The sequence below is a fragment of the Gouania willdenowi genome, chromosome 13, assembly GCF_900634775.1.
Source record: "Gouania willdenowi chromosome 13, fGouWil2.1, whole genome shotgun sequence".
Lineage (NCBI taxonomy): Eukaryota > Metazoa > Chordata > Actinopteri > Blenniiformes > Gobiesocidae > Gouania > Gouania willdenowi.
Genome location: NC_041056.1, coordinates 26,544,680 through 26,562,500, shown reverse-complemented (window position 1 = coordinate 26,562,500; position 17,821 = coordinate 26,544,680). Strand labels below are relative to the sequence as shown.

Below are 17,821 nucleotides of genomic sequence, written 5' to 3'. Positions count from 1 at the left end.
TGTTTTTTTTTGTCAATTCTACATGTCAGACCTAGAAACTTCTGCAACATATGTAACGTCTTGTCTGTATTACTGTGAATGTCTGTTAACTTCTGTTGAGCTAAGTATTGATTGTTCATCAAGAGTGGGTAATTTATTTATTTTTTCAATTAACTTCCTTCCATACTGACTCTGCCAATCTGAACAGAGTCGCGATACGAAGCAAAGAGGAGTCAGCCGTAGGGCTTTAGTGTGCCAAGATCTACACCACGGCCACACTTAGACACACTGAAGACAAAGATAGAAAGAAGGAAAAGGAAAAGAGAGAGAGTGAAAGAGGTTTTTCTGCTGCTCTCACCCTGCCATTCAAAGAGCTAAATGAAAAGAGGGGATTCAAGGAATGACTGAGAGCGGAATTGGAGTCATGGGGGTGAACAGGGAGGCTGGGAAGTCACACTGATTACAGATGAGAGCGAGTACGAATAGAGGAGTGGTTTGGAAGCAGGAAAAAGAAAAGTGGGAAGTCGTGCATGGGCATGTCTTTCCCTTATAATCTGCCACTCCAAATGTAGCAAGACTATTAACCCTCCCCCCACCCCCTTCCCTTACACCTGAGCAAAATGGGAGTGGGCTCCCAGCACATTTCAAACATGCCTCATGAATATTTCATAAAAGCTGCTCTGCTGAGATGAAAGGAAGGAGAGTTTCACCACAAAAGAGAAGGAGGAAATGAGCCTGACACTTTCAGATTACTTCCCCTCCCCGTTCCCTTTTGCTGTCCTTTTCCTGGATGGTTTTCTGGTCTCTTGGGCCAAATGAAGCCAATGTGAGGGCTCGATAGCAGAGTAACACACCAAAAAGGACTGAACAAAGAGCTGCAGATCTACTACAAAAGTGAAATCCCATACATTATGTGTCCAATCATTCAGAGCCGGCTACCATTATCCCATGTTTTGTGAGAGGCTTAACACAGCAAGCTGAGATGACTGCCATATTTTGATGATGGCACTCCGGTGGTCTATCTACACTCTCTTTTGACGCAGGGCTTACATTCGAGTATCTCTTTACACCACAGTGAAAAAGCCCTGTGGTGCTTCGTGGGCTGCTGGATCCGCACTAGATGTTTTGAAAGGCATAACCTCAGTAAGTGCATTAAAGGTAAAGCCTGTTATTTACTGAAGCTCTTATGTGTTTTCTCACCAGATACTCGTTTGGCACACAAGAACAGAGAAACCTGTCCTTGTAAACGAGGGGAAAAAAGGATTCACAGACCCCAATGTGGAGATTTGACCAGGTTTCCTTTCTCTACGGTAAATAAGGTTTTAGTCACTAGCATAATGAAAAGGCAAGCCGATTTGTCAGTATTTAACAACTTATTCTCTTGTTAATTTTCTTCACAGACAACTTTGGTTGTATACATAGAAAATAACTGGATAAGTTTAATAGGTTTCTCCTCTTCACATCATCCTTCTACCTTCAGTATCCACCTAATTCATGGTGCTGATGGTGGGCACCAAGTAGGGTACGCCTTAAGAAGTACATCTCACAAGGAGGGAAACTCACACAAACCTTTTCCGCTAGTCAATTCAAAGATTTTCTATGCGTTTGCGTGTGTTTTTCACTGGGTACATTACCATTTAGGGATTTGATTAAATTTGATTGGCTTAGCTAATTAAACTTCTAAACTATTATTGCTGCAGAGCCATTTGGTAAGGATGCCTAAAAGAGAATTGGAGTGAAGAAAGTGTGTTATGATCCCAAGAAAGATTGGATGTTGATAGATAACAATGGGGCTTTTAACAGTTATGCTGGTCATTGTAGTCATCAAAATGCCCACGTATGCAGTACTTAAGAATTTATATTATGAGATATGGTGGATAATATTTCAGTATATACATATTGACCACGGTTACATGATGTTTTTTTTTAATTCGGAATTATTTATTCCAAATTAAATTACTCAGAAATAAAGTGTTCTGCTTTATGTTTACATGGAAATAATAATTCTGAATTGAGGTTTACATGGAAAACAGGTTTATTTGGTTTATTCAATTCCGTTTTAGGTCTGGGGGCTAGGAAGGATTTTGATTGGACAGGGGGCGAACGTGACGTATCACAGGATAAAACATATAACAAACCTTTTTCTTTTCTGCTACAACATGGAAGACCACATCATAAAAACTGTTCTCTTTCATAACATTTGTTTCGATGTATCACTATAGGATATACGCCTCTGCGTCATTCCTCAGAAGCCCAATCTCATTACGCCAATTCTGATTGGCTGCTGAAATGTATTCAACCGCGGCAGGTAGTCCCACCTACTATAAGTAGAGTGGGCAGATGATACTACACCATTAAAAAACTTCTTCTCACTCAGAGCGATCTTACGTCTGCCGCAGCTTAACCGTCCACAGGTAGACCCTCTTTTGAATTCCGTCGACAGACGCTGCTCTCGACCACACCAGGTCAACCGGTGCTTCTTTGCTCTCCACGCTCGGCACAGCACTGCTTCGATGCCTCACCACAGCCGTCGAATGCCGATCGCTAACAAACCTGTTTTCTGCTCGGCTCACCACTTCCTCAATGCCACACCGCGGCTGTCGAGCCCGGGGCTTAACACTTCAGTTAACGACCCGGTTACAACACCGCCCTTGCCACCCCACCACGGTTGCCAGGTGCCACGTGTTGGTTTTCCGACGAGCTTAGCTGCTACCCACCATGAGCCAAGCTAGTTGCCAACTTCCTTTTGCCTGCACACCAGCACAGGCGAAAGATGGAGAATAAGGCCCTACACACATGGGGGTCTGGAGGCTTAGAGGCACGCCTCTGCAGCTGTGGAAACAAGATATTGGGTCAAGACACACCAGGTCTGCTCAGGGTGCCTTGGGCTGGAACACGCCCGGCAGGCCCTTGACGGCCCCGGTTCCTGCCGCCACAGCGCCATTTATACGGTACAGAGCCTCCGTAGATGACTGGCACGCAAAGCCAACCTGTCTCAACAGGACCTGTATCTTCCTCCCCACGGCACCACAGTCGCGACGGAGATGAAAACGGGGACCTGTGTGGAGGCTGCGGTGAGGCTTGGTTCCAGCTGAGGCTCCCAGCCCGACCCCGTCAATGTCCTCCATTAGAGGAAGACGTCCTGGACCCGAACTGTGGGGACAACGAACATGTCACCTCTGAGCTCCTCATCTCAGAGGACGAAGAGGAAGACAACGTTTTTGTCACTCCGGCCTGGGCTGCAAAGCCTGCTGCATCTGTTGCTTCCCTGGAGGGGCCCAAGAAGCATTCGGCCTCAACTGCTGCTCCTCCAGCCCAGTCCGGAAGAAGAAGAGAGCAGCCTGACACACTCCTCTCATCTTCCACGGTGATGCAGTTAGATGTTCCCTGATCGCCACCTCCAACTGTTATGCTTTCCAGCGTGCACCTGAGGTCTCCCACACCCCCGCCTCCCCGCTGCCACAGCTCGGCCCGATGGCCGCAGGGAGAAAAATAATTTTTTGATGGAGGGTCTGGCTGTTGCCCCTCTGGAAAAATGTCGAAAACACGCACAAACTCTCATTATTTCACCAAAAATAAAGTGTGCCACGCTGTCGCACCCAAGCCATAGACTGAGGGTGTAGCAAATTAAAAAACAACAGATTTCTCACCAGACAACCTTTCTTGCTGGGTGAGTGAGAAGAGGTTTGCTGTTTTGAATGGCGTAGTGTCATCCTCTACATATAGTAGGTGGGACTACCTGCCATGGATGAATCCATTTCACCAGTCAATCAGGATTGGCTGGCTCTCACTCATATTACTCAGAGAATGTTTTGTAAATAACCTATAGTTTTTACTTTTATTTTGATTGTAGTTTTGATGCTCAATGATAACATACTGTTTCACTTTTGTCAGCTGAGCAGGAGAAGGAGACAGAGTAACAGAGATCAAGGAATTAATTAAGTCGGAATTAAAATCAGAATAAACCAGCCATCTAATTCGGTATTGCAGTGTTTACAAGGTCAGTTTAAAGAGGATTTAACCTTTTCTCTGAATTAAAGGGGAATTAAAGCTCTCATGTACTTATGGCCATTGTAAGTTAGATATGAATTATATTTAAATTTAGAAATATGGTAACACTTTTTAGGAAAGTGACTAAGATGACTAATTACTTTAATATAAAAAAACATCGGTAATTTATTTTGAAAACTATTAAAAAGAGTGACATTAAAAATAAAGATCTGAGTACAATACCCTTGTTTGAGGGACAGGGTGAGCCTCGAGGGCAACTGTCCTACATGTTTTAGTTTAGAAATCTGACCAATAGAAAGCGATTCTACTATCCTTTTAATTGGTGTGAGTAATTTAAAATGTTTTTTTGTTTGTTTTTTTTGTTTTTTTTTGCAGTAAGAACTCGAACAACTTTGAATCAATCCCTTGTGTTTTAATGTATTTTCATAATTACAATTGCAGGAGGCTGGCCTAGGACCTGTGAGGAGAGAAAAGAGTTCTTGAAAGGTGCCAACATCGCTCATGTCTTACCCACCAGAACAAAGAAGGAGTCGGCCGGCCCTTTAAAATGGGATTTAATCCTCTTGACTAAAGCTGACATTTTTAGAATATGGACCAAATGGGACAATTGTACTGTATCAAAGCACAGGTAATTATGATGTTATTTATCAGGTCTAGAGCTGAATAAAATGAAAGAAAAAAAAAAAAGACAGCATGAAGGACATCTCACAGACTTGTTACAAAGAGTCATGACCTGCACCTCCACTGTACAATGGACCTGGTAATGATTGTGTAACAGAAGAGACAGCACAACAACAAACACTGCTGAAAGATTCAACCAAACAAGCGTGTTGAAAATGATCCCACCCTTCACCCATGAATAAAAAAATATAATGACACGAGATGGGTTTGGATCCACACATGGCAATCCAGAATGTGTTTAAGGACACGGATTACATCACCAGCGTGGCTGGAAACACAACTCGGAGAACCAAGCTGTCTCATGCAGGATTTTCTTTTAACCCAAAAGAAACAAAACAAGGGAAGTAATGTTCTTTTGATAAAATAGAAGATGTTTGTTTCAAATGAATATTGACTGAATTAGACAGTTTGCAAAATCCTGTCTTGCTGGTTCATCACTACTGACTCCTGCCTACATTCAGTCCTGGGTTTCCATTGCTCGTTTTCAAGTGTCATAATGACTCATGCATTTCAGTGCACATAGCACACATAGATTAAGATTGTGCATGGAAGCCAAGATGCACAGGAAAACATCTTAAAAGGCCAAAACTGCTGCATCCTTAGGAAGTTTGCTTTGCACAATTACAATCATTTAGTATCCGCAAGAGAACTCAATCTTCTTAATAATAGAAAGTCATCATCATTACAAAAATCCCATGTGAACTATGTGTTTTTTCCTGTATTACACCTGTACAGTTTCACTAAAAAACGTGCTTTTTTGCAGAAGCATTATCACAATATTAAAATTGGCTTGGAATGACACATTTGTCCATATACAAACAACAAAGAAATTCACTCTAGAATGTCAACATTGTGTATATGCAAACCTGAGACTGGATAAATTGAAAAGTTATTTTATTTCATTTCTTTTTTTTTTTTTTTTTTAAATGTCTGCACTTGATTTTTACTTTTGATACGGTAAACATTTTTCAAGTTTATGATACATTTCTCTGATCTCTTTGAACATCTATATACTGTAGTTCATCCCAATCAAAATGGTTCCTATTTTACCTACTTTGGCCACAAGACGTTTTCACCTGACACGTGTTCGATTCAAACAAACCTGACATATGTTCAACCTAAACAAACAGAGGAGTCACCCCAACATTTTTTGGGTGATGGTGATCAGATGATGATCAAACCAGTCACATGTACAGCTTCAAAATATGTTTGGCAGTAGCTGCTTTAACACTAATACGGTACTTCCTTTAGTAGTTGTTTTTTAAGATGTCTAATGTTTAAAAAATCTACCCTGATTTGAAATTAGCTAAATAAGAGCACAATAGAAATAACATGGTGCACTGAAAAATGTATTGCAATATTGGGAAACCAGGTAAAAAAAAAAAATGCTGTCATGTTATGTTATGTTATGTTATGTTATGTTATGTTATGTTATGTTATGTTATGTTATGTTATGTTATGTTATGTGTACAAACGTCTTATTTAATGATCATCATAGCAGAAGAGAGTAACAGCAGACATCTGTAGTTGCAGAGTCATTGTGCAGCTAAGCACTTTAACAAAGTTACTCTGCATTAGGTGAAATGAAAGCTCTTTTTTTCCCTGAATATACTGATCTAATGCACAGCGGTGGCTCTTATCTGTCCCGTATAAAGAAGCTGGAGATAATTCAAAAACCAAGTCTCTAAGAACACACGTCGCTAGCTCCCAGCACAGACTTATACTCCTCTGCACTGTAGACATGTAGAAAAAAAGCTGTACTTTACATTAACGTGTTATTACATAAGATGTGCAGACACTAGTTGCTGTATAACTCAAAACTCTGTTTTACATTGACTGCATGAAATTAAATTGTGCAAGAATCTGGGATGGGTATCTGAAACGTCTGTTATTTATTCAAAATTAGAATAATATATTTATTTATATATTTATTTTTATTTTCCTCTCATGTGCAATTGAATCAGAAGTATTTCATTCCTGCATCTGTATTTTCAAGCTGCTGACTTAATAAATGCATGCACGCATCAAGACCAGATCATCATACAGATCCAAAATTAGACTTGCTTTTTCAGTTCACCTCAAATCTTTTTGAAATATTAAATGCAAAAATAAGGTTAAAATCTAATTAGGCTGCAATATCTGAATAATGAACAATCCTTTACTCTGATTTCGGTATCAACGTGTTTTTAATTTGTCTAATTAAACTGATTTCCTCTAAAAATCTGCTTTTGTGAAGATCCAGGCTAACGGTGCATCTCAATGAGACATAGTGCTGACTTTTTGCATGCCCACAGTTCAAAGGGCATTCCAGCTTGGCCTTACAAATACATACAATTTGTATGATGCATTAAGCAATATTTAATACACAGTAAAAAAAAACAAAATAAAAATATTATGTACTAAAGCCCATCTATCTGCAGTATTCATTGACTTCAGCATTAATTGTCTATATATGAGCATCATCAGGGGGGATTTTCTAAGGCACAATACACTTTACACACATACAGTCCTCCCTTTTATTCATCTTCACTGTCACCATCCAGTCTCATATGATCCACATTTTATGCATGTGACTCTTAAGGTTGTTTTGTTGCCACAGCAAATCTGTCTCAGAGAAAGATGTTAGTTGAATCAAGAAATAAAATAACTGAGAAAAAAAACAATGCTTGAGCTTGATTATTCAGTTCTCTGAGTGTGTGTTACTGCGTGTGGTGCTCTGTGTGTGTTATCAGTTAGAATGGCCTCGCAATTTCTGCAGGGTTTGCTACATGTAGGAACTTCACATGATCTCATATTAACCCTCCTATTTACTTCCACAAAATGATTTTCACAAAATTGTTGACTATTGTTTTTATATGGCTTTGTTTTTTTTTTGTTGAGTACATAAATAACCCTATGATAATGAAACCTTGACCTGTTCTCTAGCGCCACCATCCCGTTAAACTTTGAAATTAATTTATTAATTATCTTAATTAATTTATCTTAAAAAGGTTATGAACCCTATATGGTTATGGTGATGATATGACCTTTCCTGCAGCGCCACCATCAGGTCAAACTTTCAGTTTTAGAGTTATTGTAATTTGGAAATCTTTCATCCAAATCTTTTCTAATTTGGGGCACACATTCATGACTCTCACAGAAGGAATCATCTTAATTGATGTTGGTCTTTTTCCATTTTTGGAAGGTGGGTCACACACAGACAAGTTTTACACAGCCAAAACAGCTTGGGGTCAAATTGACCCCCAGAGGAATACCAAAGTGTGTTCACCACACCTCAGATAAAGTCATGGTCCTCTTTTTTGCTTTTGTGAGTCTCTGTTTATTCTGTTTTCAATTCTAGTTTCATGTGTTGTGGGCCTGCACTACGAAGCTATAGATAACTGAAGCCTAGATTTATCTCCGTTAGCGGGTTTCACCTAACCAAACATTCTCCTTCAGAGAGTAGCTGTCGTATACACATGAACTATGTACGTGTCTTGTACTGTATGCATCTTCCAAGCTTCCAAGTGTGCACCCTTGGTTGCACTATGACTGGGGAAGGAAGAAGAGGTTATGTTATTTTAAAGCTGCAGTTTGTAAGTTTTTTTTTTTTTTTTTTGTGCGTTATCTGGTCAAAACTTCATATTAATCTTTGAGCATATTGTAATCCAAAGTGTTCTGAGTAGACAATTAACCTCTTCTTTTTCTCCTGGCTCTGTAAACGAGCTTTAGAAATACAGGAGCGTGGCGCAGGACCTGAGCCAATTAGAGATCTTTCTACCAACAGGGCGGGCCTCCCTCTCTATTGAGCAGAGTGTTTGGACACTGTCGATGCTACCCTCCTTGTGTCTTCTGCTCCCTGTTTTCCCCGTGCCTCTTTGGATATTAGGTTTTTGTGCATTAACTCTGAGCTGTGTTTCCATTACAGATGTTCACAAAATAAAAGCGATATTTCTCCAAAGTATGAATGCTCTTTGAATGTGTTTCACAGTGTTATAATACTCTGTATTCCTTTGTTGTGTGCTGTCTAATGTGGCAGTAATCGTTTTTAAGTATAATGCTAAGAAATGTCCCCGTCTCCTCTTCTGTTTACACGTACCGCGCCATGTTTTCTCAGAGAGAAATGGTCACGTGACCAAGTACGTCACTTTCTGAGACGTGTATTTGCGGAAACGTGTTTCCATAGCGCTTTTGTGACACATTTCAATATCAAAAACGTCTGAAATTCCTACTCATGAAAGCGTAACAACTTTTTAATGATATTTGAGTGTTTCTTCGAAATGCAGGTGTTTCCATGACCAGTTTTTATTGCACTCTTTAGATTTTCTGTATTTCCAAGAGTAATGGAAACACAGCTATGGACAAATATTATGAACGCTACGCCTGCCTGCTACCTTCATGCACTTGGGTCCGATCTGGATCACCTCCAAAATGTAATGAAAACCATTGCCTGAGGTTCATCTTTGGTAAAAAAAATTGTCAAAATCTGTGAAGTAATACTGCTAACAGACAAACAACCAAAGAAAGCAGGTGTAAATAGTACGTCCTTGGTGAAGGTCTAACTAATAATTTGGATCGCCTGAAAAATGTCAGGTAAAATTTCCCATCCCATGTTACCCCTATCAGTCTGTACAGGGCTACAATCTGATGTTGCAAATCTGATTCCCCTCTTGCATAAGGATATGATCTTTGACTGTGTGTCCTACTGACATGGAGTCACCGTCACAAAAAGGCTGATTCATCACTACACAGCTGACATGTTAGGCTTATTGGAAATTGCACTATCAGCACTCCACAGCAAACCTTCATCAAGAAAGCTGCCATACACGACCTGCTGTCTATATGTTCACAGGTGACCAAGGCATCACTGAAATGCTACGGCAACGTGATAAACAACTGTGCGCAAACTTTGAGGGATGGTGATGGACATATCAGCAGATTTTAACTTTTTACCTGCAGTGATGTTATGTGCTGATCAGTTAGAAAACACAATAATTTGGAAAGCTGCAAGCCAAATATTGCAGAGTTTAGTTTGATTTGCTTTAGTTTTTGATTTTACACGATCACAAGCTTTTAGAGGAACTGAATAATTTGGTATTTTCACTTCATTGCTCAACATTACTAGTTCCGTGCCCTAAAAGCGCTGTATTGTTCTACTCACAGGGAGTCTGATGAAAGTGTCTTTTGGCTTTTTGTTCAAATACATCCTGCCCTTGAAAAACGCTGGAAAGGATGTTTGCTGCCGCATGGATATCCAGCTCCCTGAACCCTCAAGTCTGAAGAGGTGAAGAAAAACACAAATATCAGCCGTGTTTACCAGCCTTCTGTTGTAAATGTAATTTCTGAAAATCTATCAGCCCTTGACTTTAAGGAGGCATGTTTGTCTGGCAGTGGAAATGTATATCCTTTGAACAATATTTATTTGTTTGCAGTAAATGTCACAGAGAACTTGGGACATTGTGATGGCAGGATAATAAATCAGTTTCACTAACGCTAGTTTTTATTTTGCCTCGGAGTGAATTTTCTCCCTGCTTCCTTAAGTATGAATTTGTTGCCGAGACATTTTCAGAAAACGTACTGAGCTAAAGTCAAAGCCTTTGAAACACTATTTACATAAATTATTCTCCTAGATCTAAAGATACAGCTCTAATTAAACTAATATTGATAACTAAATGAGCTACATCAATCAATACAAATAGCTTATGATTGTGATCATTGCCCTCGTAAGTGGGTTCTCCATAACTTGGCTTTTTATTTCATTTTTATTTTTATAGACAACAGTATAAGTAATTTAGGACAATATGCAGTAAAATGTATTAAGTATGCACAATGCAGATGACACACAGTGTGCGTTACTGACGCAGAAGTCTTATGTACATAACCTATGTTGTACAACAGCTCATCTGGAACATCTAATCAGCTGCCATATTTGGTCAGTGTGGAGTTAAAGCATGACTATAAATTTAGAGCCACAACAGTGTTATATTCAGTATACTAGTGCATTAGTCGAATATTAATGTATTAGACAAATGAGGCTTGGTTTAGGTTACAGGCCTGTGAATGAAAGAGTGGGTTTAATGAGTCTGTATAAAGGGGAAATATGCCCTATGTGCAGAGATCAGTATTCAGTTACAATTACATTTTCAATTACCCATGTTCAATACCGCCCAATAATATCCATGTCTTCTAAGGCACTTATTAAATAAATAAGTTCCAGTCCGAGCCGCCACCTTGGATTGTGTCATCATCAGCGCATCATCACGGCAAGTCGCATGCGCAGAACAACCGTAATTAACTTAAAGAGGTATAAAGTGTTTACAAGATAGATTAACTATTTAATTCACAATTAAAATCAGAATAAACCAGCCACCTAATTTGGATTTAAGCTTAATTTGGAGTTATACTAACATTAGGAATTAAGTGTTTACAAGGCCAGTTTAAAGAGGAATTAACTTTAATTCTGCTTTAAAGAGATATTAATGCTCCTTTGTAAATGTGGCCAGTGTTGGAAAAAAATTTTCACATTGCATTGTGGGCTGTGGAGTCCCATAAACAGATGCATGTGTAGCCGCTTTGTCAATTTTAATTATCGCGCTAATCAACCCTTATCACTTCAGGTAATCAAAAGTTTCCTCATCTACAGGAGTATATGATAACCCACTGACTATGAGTGAGTTTGGTACTTTGATGTTTTCTGTGTTGACACTATCCTTTTTTTTTTTAGTTTATTTTCCTCAAAACAACCAGTAATTTTCCAAAATCAAAATTAAAGACACGATCAAAATAAGAATTTCAAATCAAAACAATAAGGTAATTACAGTGGTATCCTTGCTGCTAGGTTGGCTCGCCAAGTTTTTCTATGTAACCGTGCAACCCAATCCTGGAATATACAGGAGTCTCGAGGTTCGTGCAAAGCAAGGTTTGGATTCACTATTAAATAACAAAGCAAAGTATTTAACAGACCACACTTTTAGTTATGTACAATGAACAGTTAGTGCAAAACACATTTGTATGAAAAATAACAAACTGGGCCCGTAGGAAGAAATAGTCTTGTATCTATTAAATGTTCACACTCGAGGTGCTTTGAAGTCAGAGTTTTGGGTCAGAAAAGTCAAAAAATTAAATTTTGTTAGAGTGCCCTCAAAAAAAAAATTACAAAAAAAATCCAGATCAGTACAATTCAAGGGATCCGGGTTCTGATCTGAGTAGTTTTCCACAAATTGACAGCCGTTTGGTTTTAGATAAGATAAATGTTCAGCAAAGATTACATTTTCTTCATCTACAGGTAAGTCTGATACATCTGCAGGAAACTCAGGTAATTTCCTCAATTTTGCTTCAGGCATGTCTGTGACATTCTTATGTGATGGCATATTGAAAACCTCTTGGTGTCTTGTCTCTTTTTTAATGACTTTCAATGGACAGAATGAAGGGATTTCATCCTCCTCATCTAAATATGGAGGTCCTTCATCCGACTGGTCTGGTATGGAGCTTAGGAACTGGTTGTGGTCGTATGGGTGTCACGATGTGGTTTAGGTGTGGACCCAAATGCAGAGAGAGATGGAGGCAGAATGCAGGCATAGCATTTGTGGAACCAGTTCATGTTTAATCCAAAATGTAACTTAAATCTAAACGCTCCACAAATCAAAACTGGGAGGGGGACCCGGAGAAGGGTCCAGGCAGAGTGCTCCTCAAAACCAGACTGGGAAGCAATGGTTTGGGGGTCTACCGAGAGGTAGGCCAAACTTGGCCGGAGAGAGCTGGTCGGACGGTCTGCTGGGAGGTAGGCCAAACTTAACTGGGGACCGTCACTCAGACGAGGCCAAGGAGCCGGACTCTGGTGGCCTCCCATGAGGCGCCACAGGCGAGACCACCTCTGGCGAGACAGATGAAGGGGGTTCTGGCAAAACAGACAAAGGGGATTCTGGCGAGACAGATGGTGACACCTCCGGCGGGCAAGACAAAGAGGGCCTGATGTGGGGAGCCGGAACTGGCGGCAGAGTTGGCGGCATGATGCAGAGAGCCACACCAGCCGTAAAAAGGCGTCTTTTTACCACTACGATGGGTGACGAAAAGGGGGACTATGATTCTCTAATAATGCCAGCATCAAGGTGATTGCAGATGGTGTCATACGGCTGCATAATCTTGGGGATGTATGGCCTTTGTATGGCCTTTGTTTAAAGGGCATATTTTCCTTCAGTTCGATGTGATGTTTGACTTTTGTTGCATTACCAAAGTCAAGGTCATGATGAGTGTTTTGAGTCTTTCATTCCTCATTAAGTGGAGAATCTCCAAAATTGAAAATGAGGCTTGCCTTTATGTCACCTTGCTGTTGTCTGTGGTTGACATGAGTCATTCTTTTATTTTTGATGGGCAACGATTTCTTGGGGGGCACTGAGTTTGGCTATAACACAGTTATAACACAGTTAGGTGATAGGACAACATCATTCGTAATACAACAACAATTGTCGAGGGAATTGTCGCTAGGTAGAGATGAAACTGTTGGTTGCTTGAGTAGCACCCATTCTTCAGTGTCTTGACTTTTCGCTTTCGCCTTTAATTGGCCATGTAATGTTAGTACATCAATGGAATTTGTCCTCTGCATTTAACCCATCCCTGAGGAGCAGTGGGCAGCCATTTTGCGGCGCCTGGGGAGCAGTTCAGGGTTAAGGGACTTGCTCAACATCCCACAGTGATGGCCCAGGTGAGGCTTGAACCTGCAACCCTCCGATTACAAGCCCAGCGTCCTTAACCACTAGGCCACCACTCCCCACACCACTAGGCCACCACTCCCCAATGCTATTGCATACCTGTCAAGTATCCCGTTTTTGGCCGGGAAACTCCCGTATTTTACCCCTCTTTCCCGCCATCTTCCCATATTAGTATTTTCCCGTAATCATCCCGTATTTTAATGTAATAATAATTAAAAGTTGCCTCACTAAACTGAACGCTGTCGCTAGCCTCGCGAGAACTGCCACCTGAAATGGCATGAGTGGCAGTTCCCGCGATATTAGTGACGACAGCGGCACCAAACCCGGAAACAACTCAGAACAGAGATGATGAATGAATGAAAACGTTCCGGCGAAAAAAACAAAGAACTGGTGTAAATACGTTGTAAAATGTGACAGAAAGTTTATCTTCATAAAGACCATCAGGATGTGACACAGTTACACGTTCTTTTAGATTAATAACTGATATTTTAACGTCTACCACAGCGAAAGGAACCACATGTCACCATGAAAAATCAGCCAATCACAAGCCCCACAAATATACACTGCTTTAAAAAGTGTTAAATGATGTAAAGTCTGCAATAAATGTGTCTAATAGGTCATTAGTGAATACCAGAGAACCACATGACTGAGTATGAGAAATTGTAATAAAATATATAATGAAAATAAAATGTTAATGTCTAACTTAAAGACAAACAATGTGAACTTAATAATACATTTGCAATGTGTTGACTTATATATAAACTGTAAGTATATTAAATAAACACATGTGCTTCATATACACATTTACTGTATGTTTTTATTTAGGCTGTCTTATAATTTAGGAATTGGGGCTGGGCGATATATTGAGATTCAAGATGTATCGAGTTTTCTATTTTAGCGATATAGAAAACTATATTATTTCATATATATATGTATATGATTGCTTAATATGTATCAAAATACTAGTTTTAGGAGTTGCTGCTTTTACTTCTCAGAACAATATGTAAAGCTCAGTTAGATAGATTAATGAGTGCACATATTGATCAGCTGTTTGCTAATAAATGTCCCTGTGTAGCATTTTGCATCAGCAAATTTAACCCAGAATTGTCTGTCTGGTCAAACTTTATTTGATAAAATCATCAAGATTTATATTGTACATCACCATTTTGAGAAAATATATTGAGATATGAGTTTTAGCCCATAGTTCCCAGCCCTAGTAGGAACGTTCACAGCATTTAAATGTTAATAAAGGTCGACCTACCAGATTCTAATCACATAATTGTATTTAGTAAGTGGTTGACAATTGGGTATTTAAGATTTATTATACACTTGTCTTAAAATATAAGGGATACTGCTTGGTTGAGCAGGTGGGACGGCTCGTAGTGGGTGCCAGAAAATGTACCTTATTTTCAAATTCAAAACTTGACAGCTATATGCTATTGACATTAATGTAACCTTCCAGCACAACTTTCTGGCCTGCGGGTAGAACATTTTGCTCCGGATTTCTCAATTTGACAAAACCAAGTTGTCCATCAGAGTTTTGTTTATGCCTGATCTGCAGGGTTTTTAGAACTTGCAGGTAGACACAGTATGGATTAGTCACAAGGGAACTCCCTTCACAGAACTGCTCATAGAGCGAATCAAGTGTGTCTGTACCAATTGATACGGGAATGTCACTGTTAGAATGAACATCCGGGACAATCAAGGCAAGAGTTAGGATTTCAGGCTCAGACAAAATCATTTATTTTGGAAATTGCACATTCAGTTGTACATAGCCTGTATACAGGACTGATTGGCCGTTTGCTCCTTCAATTTATAGGATGTCACTTACTCGATAACTGGTTCAAAAAGACCTTGAGGTATTTTTCTTGTTTGTGAAGCTCTGTGCTCTTTTAATTATGCTCTGGTTTCTGTCTTAAGCTTATTGGTGGGACTTGTACTTACGCTTGTTCATATTTGTCCCTCAGCAGGAACAACCCCTAGTTTAAAGCAGAAACGTCACTGGGCGAGTTTATTTTGGCCCAAGCTAGTTGCTTTTCTTTGAGCTCGTTCCTCTTGGCTTTGACTAATATGGGATTTGGAGGATTGCTGCATCCACTTGCAATATGTCCATCTTCACCACATTGAAAATAATACCCAGAGACAGATGTGGCTGGTGGCTGCTTCTCTACACAGACATTTTTTGGCTTACTTCTTTTATTTGCTGCTTTTTTGCTGTCAGGGTTTCTTTCTTTGATTTGCAAGAGTTGCAATCAGGCTTGTAGAACAACAAGTTGATTTTGGATTTCTGTTATTTTTGAAGGTGGGTTGCTGTCTGGATTTGGTAAGTTATATTCGTCATTTTCAGGAAAACTAACATCATGTGCTTAAGACTGAACTCTATGTTTTGGTACAACCTAAGAGTTGTCTCATTCTGTTAGCTTTGGATGCCTGTTTGTCTTCTTCAGTCAGTAGAAGCAATAAAAGCTCTTAGAAAGCAGGTGGATTGTTCTGCTTCTGTTCTAGCTGGAGTGTTGCAATCAGTGTGTTATTCCAGCACCCTCTGCAGAGCTGTTTGAGTAGCTGCTTGTCTGCCTCATCTGCACTTATGGCCTTTTTCTGCACGACTGTAGTCAGAGATGTCTGCAATCTTTGAAGATAGGTAGATGGTTTCTCCCCTAAGTTCTGGTGAGTATTCAGGAATTTTGTAAATAACTTATCTCATTCTTCAACAGTTGCATATGCAGAGTCCAGCAAATCTAAGTAAGCGTGTGGCGTGGCTTGGAACCCGAACCCTCAGTTTCCACTGGATGCGGCTCCGCTGCGTTACGTCACCGCCGCATCACCAGAGCTGATAAGTTTCCATTTTAGTCTATGTGTTAATTTCCACCGGGTCCGCTGCGGTGCGTGTCTGCTCCTTCCCAGATGCGGTAGTCCGGTGCCCTCCGCTAGATATATGCAGGGCTTCTATTTCTGGTGGATACCGGAGCACGACGCATCAATCAGCACAGAGCAAATCAAGCTAAACAGGAAATTAAGCACGTACTTCGCAATAAAATATCGGGTTACTTTTCAAAATAAAACACTTCAGATTATATTTCAAGTAAATACATCACCAAAACGTCATAATGTGTAAAAACAAATTGACATCCACTATATTGATTCCTCTCATACTGTAACTGTACTGGAAACTGCAGCAACTTTGATTTAGTTCATGTTTTACTGGTGCAGTTTTATCTCTTCTCTGTTGGCTGTTGCTAAAAAATGTGTCTATGACAAATCCAGAGTCCAACCTTCTTGTTCTCCTTCGTTAGGAACACTGACCTGTTTATCTGTTTATTGTTGTGTTTAGAACACATACATTTAACCGCGTTTTCCCACGATTATATATATATCGTGAGAACTGCTCTGTCTCGTGACGTCACAGTCGTTCAACCGGAGCGCACCGCGGCGCACTCAAAACGCAACCAGTGTGAATTACCGGACGGCGGACAGTGGTGAAACACCGGATCGGTGCCGTGGCGCAGCGGAGACGTATCAAGTGGAAACCCCGGGTAAGTGCTTCACCATGTTACTTGCAGGAGGTAGAAGGCTGTCTACTATTTTCCTCACCAACTGTGAATGGGAAACCGTTGGGTCGGACAAATCAACACTGGTTCTCCAGGTGTCAGGCTTTACACATGGAAGTGTTTTTTACGTCATTCTTACTGTGATTTCTGTTTGCTCCCAAAAAAGATTTTAAACACATTTCAGATTTTTTCTTCAACTAAAAATTGTAACAAAACATTAGGGGATCTTTATTTCAGGGCTTACATGGAATAATATGATTCCGGCCTAAATGTAATGTCTCGCAGAGTGAGGTGGTATCACTGGGAAGTGAATCACTGTCTGGCAAAGAAACGTCTACGGGAATCTACATCCCATGATACATTGGGTGAAACTTTTACAACACATCTTAGAGTGGCAAATTAACCCTTTTGTATCTCTTTTTTAATTCTTTTTTGATTCATTGATCTATGAAGCCTACATTATGTCTTTATCTGATGGAAAGGAAGTCCGGCAGATGGCAGTGGCAGGTGGATTGCTGATGGGGTGATGGAGGGTGAGTGGTGAAGCTGCGGAAGTCCTGGTGTAGGGATCCAGGGAGTTTGCAGGGGGGGCAGAGGGGAATGAAATCTGGCGTTTGTCCTGTTCTTGTCCACAGAGGGTAGAGGAGGGTTTGGAGGCCAGGGTGTGCAGAGTTCCAACTGAAGAAATAAAGATAACGGTAAGTATTGGCAACAAATATACAAACAGACTGATTTTGGAGGTCAGACACTGACGATTCAGCTTTACAGTCCGACGAGGAACTGAAATCCAGAGTGAAGCTTTATTCAGTGGAGAAGATCAGACCCAGGTGCACTTCATCAGCTGATTGGAAGACAATCCACCTGCCATGCTGCCACCCACCTAGAGGGAACAGAGACTGCACTACCTGGCTTCTG

General features: G+C 40.3%; 1 protein-coding gene across 5 annotated transcripts in view; it reads left to right on the top strand.

Moving 5' to 3' along the window:
* b3gat1a (beta-1,3-glucuronyltransferase 1 (glucuronosyltransferase P) a) overlaps positions 1–4,700 on the top strand; it is a 106,949-nt gene extending 102,249 nt beyond the window's left edge. For 4 of the 5 annotated variants that reach the window (XM_028463967.1, XM_028463971.1, XM_028463969.1 and 1 more), the window contains 2 exons: positions 1,183–1,289; positions 4,432–4,700. In XM_028463967.1, coding sequence (XP_028319768.1) covers positions 1,183–1,269 — 87 coding nt within the window. In that variant the 3' untranslated portion in view covers positions 1,270–1,289; positions 4,432–4,700. The remainder of the gene's footprint in view (positions 1–1,182; positions 1,290–4,431) is intronic. The other variant, XM_028463970.1, reaches the window with a different exon arrangement.
* Positions 4,701–17,821: the final 13,121 nt, after the last annotated feature.